General features: G+C 43.2%; 1 protein-coding gene across 5 annotated transcripts in view; it reads left to right on the forward strand.

Moving 5' to 3' along the window:
* Window positions 1–14,655, forward strand: part of slc4a4a (solute carrier family 4 member 4a) — a 309,472-nt gene that overhangs the window by 54,314 nt on the left and 240,503 nt on the right. For all 5 annotated transcript variants that reach the window (XM_042320203.1, XM_042320201.1, XM_042320199.1 and 2 more), the window contains one exon: window positions 9,732–9,905. In XM_042320203.1, coding sequence (XP_042176137.1) covers window positions 9,732–9,905 — 174 coding nt within the window. The remainder of the gene's footprint in view (window positions 1–9,731; window positions 9,906–14,655) is intronic.

A 14,655-nucleotide genomic window follows, 5' to 3' on the forward strand; every position in this document is an offset into this window, starting at 1 on the left:
TCCATACCCCAACCAGAAGCCATGGATTACAGGCAACATCCATACTGAGCTAAAGGGTAGAGATACCGCTTTCAAGGAGCTGGACTCCAACCCCAAACCCGCGTATAAGAAATCCCGCTATGCCCTCTGACGAACCATCAAACAGGCAAAGCATCAATACAGGACAAAGATGGAATCATGCTACACCGGCTCCGACGTTCATCGGATGTGGCAGGGCTTGCAAACTGTTACTGACTACAAAGGGAAGCACAGCCGAGAACTGCCCAGTGACACGAGCCTAACAGATGAGCTAAATTACTTGTATGCTCGCTTCGAGGCAAGTAACACTGAAACATGCATGAGAGCACCAGCTGTTCCGGAAAACTGTGTGATCATGCTCTCCGCAGCAAATGTGAGTAAGACTTTTAAACAGGTCAACATTCACAAGGCTGCAGGGCTAGACGGATTACCAGGACATGTACTGCGAGCATGCGCTGACCAACTGGAAAGTGTCTTTCTTGACATTTTCAACCTCCCCCTTCTGAGTTGGTAATACCAACATGTTTCAAGCAAAACACTAAAGTAACCTGCCGAAATGTCTACCGACCTGTAGCACTCACATCAGTAGCCATGAAGTGCTTTGAAAGGTTGGTCATGGCTCACATCAACACCATTATCCAGAAACCCACTCCAATTTGCATACCACCCCAATAGATCCACAGATGATGCACTCTCTATTTTACCCCACACAGCCGTTTCACACCTGGACAAAATAACACCTATGTGAGAATGCTATTCATTGACTACAGCTCAGCGTTCAACACCATAGTGCCCTCAATGCTCATCACTAAGCTAAGGACCCTGGGACTAAACTCTCCCTCTGCAACTGGATCCTGGTCTTCCTGACAGGCCGCACCCAGGTGGTGAGGGTAGGCAACAACAAATCAGCCAAGCTGATCCTCAGCACAGGGGCCGCTCAGGGGTATGTGCTCAGCCCCCTCCTGTACTCCCTGTTCACTGATGACTGCACGGCCAGACATGACTCCAACACCATCCTTCAGTTTGCCGATGACACAGCAGTGGTAGGCCTGATCACCAACAACAACGATGAGACAGCATATAGGGAGGAGGTCAGAGACCTGGCCATGTAGTGCCAGGTCAACAACCTCTCCCTCAACGTGATCAAGACAAAGGAGATGAATATGGCCTACACGAAAAGGAGGACCAAGCACACCCCCATTCTCATCGACGGGGCTGTGGTGGAGCAGGTTGAGAGCTTCAAGTTCCATGGTGTCCACATCAACAACAAACTAACATGGTCCAAGCACACCAAGACAGTCGTGAAGAGGGCACGACAAAAACTTTTCCCCCTCAGGAGACTGAAAAGATTTTGCATGGGTCCTCAGATCCTCAAAAGGTTCTACAGTGGCACCATCGAGAGCATCCTGACGGGTTGCATCACTGCCTGCGATGGCAAATTCTCGGCCTCCGACCTCAAGACACTACAGAGGGTAATGCGTACGGCCCAGTATATCACTGGGATCAAGCTTCCTGCCATCCAGGACCTCTATACCAGGCGGTGTCAGAGGAAGGCCCTAAAAATTGTCAAAGACTCCAGCTACCCTAGTCATAGACCGTTCTCTCTGCTATCGCACGGCAAGCGGTACCGGAGCAACAAGTCTAGGTCCAAGAGGCTTTTAAACAGCTTCTACCCCCAAGCCATAAGACTACTCAACATCTAATCAAATGGTGACCCAGACTGCTTGCATCCCCCCCCCACTTTGACACTGCTGCTACTCTCTGTTATTATCTATGCATAAGTCACTTTATTAACTCTACCCACATGTATATTTTACCTCAATTACCTCGACTAACCAGTGCCCCCGCACATTGACTCTGAACTGGTATCCCTGTATATAGCAATCATATATAACAATATAACAATCATATAACAATCATTTGTTACTTTATTTTTTAATTTCACTGTAAGGTGTACACCTGTTGTATTCGGCACATGTGACAAATACAGTTTGATTTGATTTGGTGAACAGCGGTATTAGCATGATGTTACTATTAGCATGCTGTTGCCATTCGCATGCTGTTGCTGTTAGCATGCTGTCGCTATTGGCATGCTAGTGGTATTCACATTCAGTTGCTATTAGAATGCTGTTGCTATTAAAATGCTGTTTCTATTGGTGTTCTAGTGGTATTAGCATGCTGTTGCTATTAGTATGCTAGTGGTATTAGCATGCTGTTGCTATTAGCATGTTGATGGTATCAGCTGTTGGTATTATCATAATGTTGCTTGTTATTAGCATGCTGCTGGTATTAGCATGCTGTTGGTATTAGCATACTGTTGGTATTAACATGCTGGTGGTGAGTTCCCAGCCCTCCACATTGGCCCCTGCTGTCCCGAGCAGCTCTCTTACTGGTGTAAGTGTTGATGTGTTACTGGGGTAACTGGTGATGTGCCTCCATGGTTATTTAGTGAGTAAAACACAGGGAGCTCACTTCATTTAGGGCCTGGTGGGGAAAACCCATAAGAAACTAAAGGAAAACCTAAAAGAACAGGAAACACACAACAAAGCTGCTCTGGCAGTGTGCAAATCTCCCTTTCCAGTTCCCCCGCTCTCTTTATTTCTTTCAATTCTCATCTCTCTCTCTCTCTCTCTCTCTCTTTCTTATTCAATTTTTAGAGACCCCCTCCTTCTTTCTTACTCTCCCTATATATCACTCTCATTCTCTCTTTCTCGCTCTTTCTTTGCTCTCTTTTCTCTCTTCAATCCCTTTCTCTCTTCTCTCCCTCTTTCTCTTTCTGTTCCGCTTGGCCTCTTCTCTTGCTCTCTCCTTTCCTCTCTTCTTTTCTCCTCTCCTCACTTCTCCTCACGTCACCTCCCCCTGAAGTTGCTACATGTTGTTGTCTGGATCAGACTGGTCTTGGTTGTGGTCCATGTCAACAGTTCATTGCAGATGTGCATGCTTTTATTTATCCCAAAGTCTACAGGACAGTGGCTTGATACAGTCTGCAGTGTGGGACAGTGTCTTGATGCAGTCTGTAGTGTGGGTGTTATTCTGTCAGGTGTTATTAGGGTCATTGTTGGTGGTGTAGAATGAGTATTTATTTAACCTTTATTTAACCAGGAAGGGCTCATTGAGATTTAAAATCTCTTTTTCAAAAGCATCCTGGCCAAGATAGGCAGCACCAAGTCATTACAAAAATTACAGACAAACAACATGAAAAACTACAAGTAATCTAGTAAAAACCATAGAATTCACAAGAGCATAACAAAAACAGCAATTTAAAAACACTGACAGTTCAGGGAACCAGTCTGAAGTTCATTCATCAGTGATTTAAAAATACCAATCGAGACAAAAAGTATTTTGTAAAAGGCATCCCAAGACGATGGCGCAGAGTACATAAAAGCACTTTTACCAAATTCACTTTGGACATTTGGAACAGTTAGCAGGATAAAGTCCAGTGAACGAAGAGAGTACCCACCACATCTCTGAGCAATAAAAATGCCCAAATAAAAAGGTAGTAAACCCAAAATGGCTTTGTAAATTAAAGTATACCAGTGCCTGAGCCTACGAGTGACTAGAGTAGGCCAGCCAACCCTGGTATACAAAGTCCAGTGGTGCATAAGGGTTTTGCAGTTTAAAATAAATCCCAAAGTGCCCTGGTAAAGGGTGTCAATTGATACCAAACACTGAGCGGAAGCATTCATATATAAAATATCCCCATAGTCTAGTAAAGGCATAAATGTAGCTGATACTAGCCTCCTTCTGGCTTCAAAAGAAAAACAGGCCTTATTCCTAACAGGCCTTCCAATTTCAGCTTCAATTTTTTGGTAAGTTGTTGAATATGCAATTTAAAAGAGAGGCCGTCATCTATAAACATTCCAAAGATATTTATATGAGGTTACAACCTCAATCTCCTTGCCCTGTCAGGTAGTAATAGGTGAAAGGTTCAGATGTCTATTTCTTGCTTTAGAAAACACCATTAGTTTAGTTTTGTCAGTATTGTGGATAAGCTTCATTTGACACAAGGTATGTTGAACAGTATAAAAAGCCATTTGCAAGTTCTGGAAAGATTTTGTAAGAGATAAGGCACAACAGTAAATAACAGTATCATCAGCATAAAAATGAAGTTGCGCATTTTGGACATTTTTGTCTGAATCATTTATATAAATAGTGAATAAGAGAGGACCAAGTACAGAGCCTTGGGGCACCCCATTAAAGACAGACAATTTAACAGACATAAGCCCATCAAATTGAGTGCACTGAGTTCTATCAGACAGATAGTTAGCAAACCATGCTCTGAAAGACCTACACTCGACAATCTCTGCCTTAGTATAGCATGATCAACTGTATCAAAAGCCTTACAGAAATCAATCAAAAGTGAGACACAGTGCTGTTTTTTGTCAAGGGCTTCAGTGATATTATTTAAAACCTTCATGGCTGCTGTAATTGTGCTATGCTTCTTCCTGAAGCCCGATTGGTACATTGTTAATATAGAGTTAGTAAATAAAAACTCTTTTAGCTGTTCACTTACAAGGGTTTCAAGCATTTTCACCAGGGTGACAGCTCTGAGATTGACCTATAATTATTTAAAAGAGTTGGATCTCCCCCTTTTAAAAGTGGTAGGACAAATGCTGATTTCCAGATCTTTGGAATTTCATTACATTCCAGGGTTAGATTGAACAGATATGTAAGTGGTTCAGCTATGAAATCAGCTGCCAGATTTAAAAAGCAGGGATCCAGAAGATCAGGACCTGCAGGCTTTCTCTGATCTAAGGATTTCAGGGCGTTATGTACCACCTGCACCGAGAATGGCAAAAAGCTAAAAGTTTGACCAGCTCTCACTGGTTCATCCACACAGGGTTGTACAGAGACAGAGGACACTGAATCAAACAGCCTACCAGATGATACAACGTGCTCATTAAAACAATTCAGCATTTCAGAGAGCACTTTGTATCTTGGTCCTCTCTTATACTGTATCTGTAGGTGCTATAGCTCAGGAGTAATCCAACTTGAATAAAAAAGACCAACAAAGCAATGAATCAGGTCTCTATCCACACTCGAGGGTTGTCAGCGAGTGAATTTGAATAAAACACAAGGCATTGTGATTGATCTGGAGAATGCGTGCTATTGTGTTGTGTGGTGGGGTAGTGATGTGGTGTGGAGGGGTGTTGTGGTGGAGAATATGTGCTGTTGTGTTCTGTGGCTGACGGGTATTGCCTTTTGTTTTCGAGTCTCTGACTGACTGACTGGTGTCTCATGGATGAGGTCTAATAGCACTGAATATGTCTCTAGTACAAGGTCTAACAGTACTGAACATGTCTTTAGGACGAGGTCTAACAGCACTGAATATGTCTCATGGACGAAGTCTAACAGTACTGAATATGTCTCATGGACGAGGTCTAACAGTACTGAATATGTCTCTAGGACGAGGTCTAACAGTACTGAATATGTCTCATGGACGAGGTCTAACAGTACTGAATATGTCTCTAGGACGAGGTCTAACAGTACTGAATATGTCTCATGGATGAGGTCTAACAGTACTGAATATGTCTCATGGACGAAGTCTAACAGTACTGAATATGTCTCATGGACGAGGTCTAACAGTACTGAATATGTCTCTAGGACGAGGTCTAACAGTACTGAATATGTCTCATGGATGAGGTCTAATAGCACTGAATATGTCTCTAGGACGAGGTCTAACAGTACTGAATATGTCTCTAGGACGAGGTCTAACAGTACTGAATATGTCTCATGGATGAGGTCTAACATTACTGAATATGTCTCATGGACGAGGTCTAACAGTACTGAATATGTCTCTAGGATGAGGTGTAACAGTACTGAATATGTCTCTAGGACGAGGTCTAACAGTACTGAATATGTCTCATGGACGAGGTCTAACAGTACTGAATATGTCTTATGGATGAGGTCTAACGGTACTGAATATGTCTCTAGGATGAGGTCTAACATTACTGAATATGTCTCAAGGATGAGGTCTAACAGTACTGAATATGTCTCTAGGACGAGGTCTAACAGTACTGAATATGTCTCATGGATGAGGTCTAACATTACTGCATATGTCTCATGGATGAGGTCTAACAGTACTGAATATGTCTCTAGGATGAGATCTAACAGTACTGAATATGTCTCATGGATGAGGTCTAACAGTACTGAATATGTCTCATGGATGAGGTCTAACGGTACTGAATCTGTCTCTAGAACGAGGTCTAACAGTACTGAATATGTCTCTTGGATGAGGTCTAACAGTACTGAATATGTCTCTTGGATGAGGTCTAATAGCAAATCAAATCAAATGTTAATGGTCACATACACATGGTTAGCAGTTAATGTTAATGCGAGCGTAGCAAAATGCTTGTGCTTCTAGTTCCGACAGTGCAGTAATATCTAACAAGTAATCTGACAATTCCCCAACAACTACCTTATACACACCAGTGTATAGTAATGAATAAGTATATTTACATATAAATATATGGTAGAGCTATGGCCGAACGGCATAGGCAAGATGCAGTAGATGGTATAGAGAACAGTATATACATATGAGAAGAGTAATGTAGGGCATGTAAACATTATATAAGTGGCATTGTTTAAAGTGACTAGTGATACATTTATTACAACTTTTGTATTATTAAAGTGGCTGGAGATTTGAGTCAGTATTTTGGCAGTAGCCACTCAATGTTAGTGATGGCTGTATAACAGTCTGGTGGCCTTGAGATGAAAGCTGTTTTTCAGTCTCTCGGTCCCACCTTTGATGCACCTGTACTGACCTCGCCTTCTGGATAATAGCTGGGTGAACAGGCAGTGGCTCGGGGTGTAGGTGTCCTGGAGGGCAGGCAGTTTGCCTCCAGTGACCAGCATCGGAATGGCCGATTAATTTGGGCCGATTTCAAGTTTTCATAACAATCGGAAATCGGTATTTTTGGTCCATGATCATCTCCTTTATTTTGTTGACGTGGAGTGTGAGGTTATTTTCCTGTCACCACACTCCGAGGGCCCTCACCTCCTCCCTGTAGGCTGTCTCGTCGTTGTTGGTAATCAAGCCTAACACTGTTGTGTCATCTGCAAACTTGATGATTGAGTTGGTGGTGTGCATGGCTACGCAGTAATGGGTGAACAGGGAGTACAGGAGAGGGCTGAGACCGCTCCCTTGTGGGGCCCCAGTGTTGAGGATGAGTGGGTGGAGATGTTGTTTCCTACCCTCACCACCTGGGGGTGTCCCGTCAGAAAGTCCAGGACCCAGTTGCACAGGGCGGGGTTAAGACCCAGGGTCTCGAGCTTAATGACGAGTTTGGAGGGTACTATGGTGTTAAATGCTGAGCTATGGTCGATGAACAGCATTCTTAAATAGGTATTCCTCTTGTCCAGAAGGGTTAGGGCAGTGTTCAGCGTGATTGCGATTGCGCCGTCTGTGGACCTATTGGGGCGGTAAGCAAATTGTAGTGGGCCTAGGGTGTCAGGTAGGGTGGAGGTGATATAGTGTCTCAAACCACTCCATGATGATGGAAGTGAGTGCTACGGGGTGATAGTCGTTTAGCTTAGTTACCTTAGCTTTCTTGGGAACAGGAACAATGGTTGCCCTCTTGAAGCATGTGGGAACAGCAGACTGGGATAAGGATTGATTGAATATGTCCGTAAACACATCAGCCAGCTGGTCTGCGCATGCTCTGAGGACGCGGCTGGGGATGCCGTATGGGCCTACAGCCTTGCGAGGGTTAACACGTTTAAATGTTTTACTCATGTCGGCTGCAGTGAAGGAGAGTCCACAGGTTTTGGTAGCGGGCCATGTCAATGGCACTGTATTGTCCTCAAAGTGTCAAAGAAGTTGTTTAGTTTGTCTGGGAGCAAGACATCGGTGTCCGGTATGGGGCTGGTTTTCTTTTTGTTGTCCGTGATTGACTGTAGACCCTGCCACATACCTCTCGTGTCTGAGCCGTTGAATTGCGACTCTACTTTGTCTCTATACTGACGCTTAGCTTGTTTTATTTATTGCCTTGCGGAAGGAATAGCTACACTGTTTGTATTCAGTCATGTTTCCGGTCTCCTTGCCCTGATTAAAAGCAGTGGTTCGCGCTTTCAGTTTTCTGCGAATGCTGCCATCAATCCACGGTTTCTGTTTGGGGAAGGTTTTAATGGTCGACGTGAGTACAACATCATCGATGCACTTGCTAATAAACTGGCTCACCGAATCAGCTTATACATCAATGTTGTTGTTCAATGCTATCCAGAACCTATCCCAGTCTTCGTGATCGAAGCAATCTTGAAGCGTGGAATCAGATTGGTCGGACCAGCATTGAACAGACCTGACGGGCATTTCCCATTTTAGTTTCTGTCTATAGTCTGGGAGCAACAAAATGGAGTCGTGGTCAGATTTGCCGAAAGGAGGGCGGGGGAGGGCTTTGTATGCATCACGGAAGTTAGAGTAACAATGATCCAGAGTTTTACCAGCCCGGCTCGCGCATTCGATATGCTAATAAAATGTAGGGAGCCTTGATTTCAGATTAGCCTTGTTAAAATCCCCAGCTACAATAAATGCAGCCTCGGGATATGTGGTTTCCAATTTATACTGAACATGTCTGACATGGATCTCATTTAGAGGTTATGTTTACAGACACTAGTCTGGTTAAAAACTGTGACCTCTTCCTTAGATGTTACCAACAGGTTTTCCCTTCACATAAGTAAAAGGGAGGTAGGACCAGTAACCGAATGGTTGCTGTTTCAAATCCCAGAGCTGACTAAATTGTGCCCTTGAGCAATGCACTTAACCCTATTTATACCTGTAAGTTGATCTGGTTAAGACCGTCTGCTAAATGACTAAAATGTAAAATGGATAGGTAGGTACAGCATAACCTTAAAGGGATAGTTTTGGATTTTGGCACTTGCGGTCAGACCTCCAGAGGTTGTTAACATGGTCAGACTGCTCACATTCCTTATAGAATAGTTATACTTCTCCAGAGTGAGATGAACTCGTGGATACCATATTTACGTCTCTGCGTCCAGTATGAAGGAAGTTAGAGGTAGTTTCACGAGTCAATGCTAACTAGTCTACAGAAACATCCAGTCATTGCGCTAATGCTAGTTAGCATAGCAACTTCCTTCAAATGGCAAGCAGAGACATAAAAGGTATCCACAAGTTCGTCTGACTCTGGGGAAGTAGATATTACCAGAATCCAGAACTATGCCTTTAAGGAATGTGAGAAGCCTGACCGTGTTAATACCCTAACCTCTGGAGATCTGATTGCAAGTGGAGACAAACATTGAAATGTCACTGCTAACTGTTATTTCTTCACGGCCAAAATATTTGGTTTGACAGCTGGACGCCAACTTCTATGTCTGGCCTAGACAGCACCTTCTGAGCATGTACATCCTGATAACTTTGAAGCCATTTCCTGGATAACCTGCATTTAGGAAGGGTTGGTATTTATTTACATGCTCCCTTGGTGGAAAGGTGACCAAATCTCCAACCTGGTATGGAATGGAATGCAAGTTTGCCAATCCAAACACTGGAATTTCATGCCTGGTGTGCCAATGCAAATGCCCTTGTGTGCCAGCCTTGGTACCCGTGCCCAACATTGCTGATGCCAGCCATAACCCACCGTCTAACCCTAACCCATTGTCAACCCTAACCCATTGTTAACCCTAACCCATTGTTAACCCTAACCCATTGTTAATCCTAACCCATTGTTAACCCTAACCCATTGTCTTTCTCTTCCATCCAGGTCACCACACCGTCTACATCGGAGTACAGATGCCCAAGAGCTACCGGCGTCGGAGACGTCAACGCCGGAGAGGAAGCCACAAGGACAGGAAGGATCATCTGACGGAGAACGCCTCTGACAGGTCCGACACAGAAAACAACGATGAGGCCAGCAACAGCATCCTCAAACCGCTCAGTAAGTGCTGCTAAAATACACGTCAGTACAGATTACCGGCTTCGGCCATCTCCCTGGCAGCAGAGATTACCGGCCGAAACGTCTCTCATGGCAGCAGAGCTGCTTTTCAGAACAACTAACACTCCCTGGCCCTAAAAAAGGCTTGAGGTGTCCCTGACCCCCAAATCTGCTGACAGCCAATCATTGCTGACCCCCAAATCTGCTGACCCTCAAATCTGATGTCAGCCAATCATTGCTCACTACACTGTCAGTCAATAACTGCTCACTACACTGTCAGCCAATAACTGCTCACTCCACTCGGTCAGTCAATCACTGCTCACTCCACTCAGTCTGCCAATCACTGCTCACTTAACTCAATGAGAAGGATTGGCTGAGCCAATCTGTGAGATAGCCTGGTAGGGGGACGAATGTGTTTGGACAGACTAGAGTGAGGGTTAGTGTTGGTCTATAGACTAGAGAGGGTTATGGTTCGTCTACAGACTAGAGAGGTTTAGGGATGGTCTATGGACTAGAGAGAGTGTTAGAATTAGTCTACAGACTAGTGAGAGGGTTAGGATTAGTCTACAGATTAGAGAGAGGGTTAGGATTAGTCTATAGACTAGTGAGAGGGTTAGGATTAGTCTACATATTAGATAGAGGGTTAGGATTAGTCTACAGACTATAGAGAGGGTTAGGATTAGTCTACATATTAGATAGAGGGTTAGGATTAGTCTACAGACTAGTGAGAGGGTTAGGATTAGTCTACAGATTAGAGAGAGGGTTAGGATTAGTCTACAGACTAGTGAGAGGGTTAGGATTAGTCTACAGATTAGAGAGAGGGTTAGGATTAGTCTACATATTAGATAGAGGGTTAGGATTAGTCTATAGACTAGTGAGAGGGTTAGGATTAGTCTACATATTAGATAGAGGGTTAGGATTAGTCTACAGACTATAGAGAGGGTTAGGGTTGGTTTACAGATTAGGGTTAGGGTTGGTCTACATACTAGAGAGGGTTATGGTTGGTCTACAGACTAGAGAGGGTTAAGGTTAGTCTATAGACAAGAGAGAGTTGGTCTATAGACAAGAGAGGGTCAGGGTTGGTGTATAGACTAGAGAGTGTTAGGTCTGGTCTACAGACCAGAGAGGGTTAGGGTTGGTCTACAGGCTAGAGAGAAATGTAGGGTTGGTCTACAGACTATAGATGGTTTGGGTTGGTCTATAAACTATAGAGAGGTTTAGGATTAGTCTACATATTAGAGAGGGTTGTGGAGAGATAGAGAGAGGGGGGAGAGATAAGGAGTGAAATTGACACAGGGGTTGGAGGACAGGGAAAGTGAATGTATATGTTAGACCTTTGCTATGTGTTGATTAATGTGGTGCCTTTGCTATGTGTTGATTAATGTGGTGCCTTTGCTATGTGTTGATTAATGTGGTGCCTTTGCTATGTGTTGATTAATGTGGTGCCTTTGCTATGTGTTGATTAATGTGGGACCTTTGCTATGTGTTGATTAATGTGGTGCCTTTGCTATGTGTTGATTAATGTGGTGCCTTTTCTATGTGTTGATTAATGTGGGACCTTTGCTATGTGTTGATTAATGTGGTGCCTTTTACATTTCAGTCATTTAGCAGATGCTCTCATGACAAACAGTAATAAGGGCATACATGTTTGTACTATTTCGCACCTTTACCATGTGCTGGTTAACATGGGACCCTTTACCATGTGTTGGTTAAAATGGGACCCTTTACCATGTGTTGGTTAAAATGGGACCCTTTGCCATGTGTTGGTTAAAATGGGACCCTTTGCCATGTGTTGGTTAAAATGGGACCCTTTGCCATGTGTTGGTTAACATGGGACCCTTTACCATGTGTTGGTTAAAATGGGACCCTTTACCATGTGTTGGTTAAAATGGGACCCTTTACCATGTGTTGGTTAAAATGGGACCCTTTGCCATGTGTTGGTTTAAATGGGACCCTTTGCTATGTGCTGGTTAACATGGGACCCTTTACCATGTGTTGATTAACATGGGACCCTTTGCCATGTGTTGGTTAACATGGGACCCTTTGCTATGTGTTGGTTAAAATGGGACCCTTTGCTATGTGCTGGTTAAAATGGGACCCTTTGCCATGTGTTGGTTAACATGGGACCCTTTGCTATGTGTTGGTTAAAATGGGACCCTTTGCTATGTGCTGGTTAAAATGGGACCCTTTACCATGTGTTGGTTAACATGGGACCCTTTGCCATGTGTTGGTTAACATGGGACCCTTTGCTATCTGTTGGTTACTGTGGAGACCTTTGATATGTGTTGGTTACTGTGGAGACCTTTGCTATGTGTTGGTTAACATGGGACCCTTTGCTATCTGTTGGTTACTGTGGAGACCTTTGCTATGTTTTGGTTAACATGGGACCATTTGCTATCTGTTGGTTACTGTAGAGACCTTTGCTATGTTTTGGTTAACATGGGACCATTTGCTATCTGTTGGTTACTGTAGAGACCTTTGCTATCTGTTGGTTACTGTAGAGACCTTTGCTATGTGTTGGTTAACATGGGACCCTTTGCTATCTGTTGGTTACTGTGGAGACCTTTGCTATGTTTTGGTTAACATGGGACCATTTGCTATCTGTTGGTTACTGTAGAGACCTTTGCTATGTTTTGGTTAACATGGGACCATTTGCTATCTGTTGGTTACTGTAGAGACCTTTGCTATGTTTTGGTTAACATGGGACCATTTGCTATCTGTTGGTTACTGTAGAGACCTTTGCTATCTGTTGGTTACTGTAGAGACCTTTGCTATCTGTTGGTTGCTCTTTTGCTCTGCGTGGAGTCTGGCCATCTGCAGATGGAAAAGGCTTTACTCAGCTGTTTAGAGATTCAAGAAAACACTGTCTGTGTTGCTGATAACAGCCAGGGGGGAGATCAACACTGTTACACTCAACACTGATGCACAAGGAATCTGATACGGCTGTAGAGTTTGATACAGGTGTAGAGTTTGATACAGGTGTAGAGTTTAATACAGCTGTAGAGATTAATACAGGTGTAGAGTTTAAACAAGCTGTAGAGTTTAACACAGCTGTAGAGTTTGATACAGGTGTAGAGTTTAACACAGCTGTAGAGTTTGATACAGGTGTAGAGTTTAACACAGCTGTAGAGTTTGATACAGGTGTAGAGTTTGATACAGTTGTAGAGTTTGATACAGTTGTAGAGTTTGATACAGTTGTAGAGTTTGATACAGGTGTAGAGTTTGATACAGGTGTAGAGTTGCATACAGGTGTAGAGTTTGATACAGGTGTAGAGTTTGATACAGGTGTAGAGTTTAACACAGCTGTAGAGTTTGATACAGGTGGCGAGTTTGATACAGGTGTAGAGTTTAATAAAGGTGTAGATTTTGATACAGGTGTAGAGATTTGTACGGCTGTAGAGTTTGGATTTGTTTGAGAAGCTATAATGGAATGTCCTCCATCATCACTGTGGTTGTTATTTAAGTGTACTATGAACTATATTATAAACCGGGTGTATCGAGCCCTGAAAGCTAATTGGCTGAAAGCTGTGGTTTATTAGACCGTCTACCTCGTGTATGACAAAACATGTATTTTTAGTGGTATCATTTTGTTGTTAAACCAGTTCGTAAAAACAATAAGGCACCTCGGGGGGTTGTGGTATATGGCCGATATACCACTTCTAAGGGCTGTACGCTGTCACTGCATGTTGCGTCGGACCTAAGAACATCCCTTCGCCATAGCATATTAGCCATATACCACACCTCCTCGGGCTTTATTGATTAAATATACTCACAAAACAATACAATACTATCTATGAACATATTTGGTTTGACATAGTCATAGTGGGGCAAGTTGTTCATGCCAAGCTATGTATGTGGGGTTAAAGGCCACATCTGACATCTGTCCCTAGCGCTGAGGAAAAAAACAAACATATTCTCTGAAACATTTTGTTTGTTGCATAGAGATGCCTGTCTTGAAAAGATTCTCAGCATCTCTTAACCTCTGCCTGAAAAAACACCTCCCCATCTGTCCTGGGGGTTAGGGCCCATCTCCCCTGCCTAAAAACCAACAGAGGACAGACCAGCCTCCTGCTATGGTTAGGGCTGGGGTTATGGTTAGGGTAAGCAGAGACCAGGGTCTGATCCCAGCTGCTTTGTGAACCACAGACATGCAATATCCTGTGTCTTCAATCTTGATTCACAGTAGGCTATTTAGTTGTACCCAAATATAACCTAGTAAAACACAACACTTTGATGCAGATATGATTTGCATTTAATTAATACAACTTAAGCAGTAAATGGTGTTGTGAGTAAGATCTCATTTGATAGTTATTCCTTTAATATATTGTAGGCCAGTGATGTCATTGTTAATCTGCCTCAAATATATTATTTTGATTTGAACCTTTATTTAACTCGGCAAGTCAGTTAAGAACCAATTCTTATTTACAATGACGGCCTTGGAACAGTGGGTTAACTGCCTTGTTCAGGGGAAGAATGACAGATTTTTACCTTAGCTCAGGGATTCGATCTAGCAAATGTTCAGTTACTGGCCCAATGCTCTAAACACTAGGCTACCTGCCGCCCCATTATATAAACCAATATAAACCCCAATATAAACACTAATGTTTCATTAATTAGAGCTGTCCGTGTATTTACATGCCAATCATGGTGTTTAGTATTAACGTGCCGAGTATGTTAATTTATATTTAAATGCCATGCCAATCATGGTGTTTAGTATTAACATGTCGATTATGTTAATTTATATTTAAATGCC

This window comes from Oncorhynchus tshawytscha, linkage group LG04 (genome assembly GCF_018296145.1).
Source record: "Oncorhynchus tshawytscha isolate Ot180627B linkage group LG04, Otsh_v2.0, whole genome shotgun sequence".
Classification (NCBI taxonomy): domain Eukaryota; kingdom Metazoa; phylum Chordata; class Actinopteri; order Salmoniformes; family Salmonidae; genus Oncorhynchus; species Oncorhynchus tshawytscha.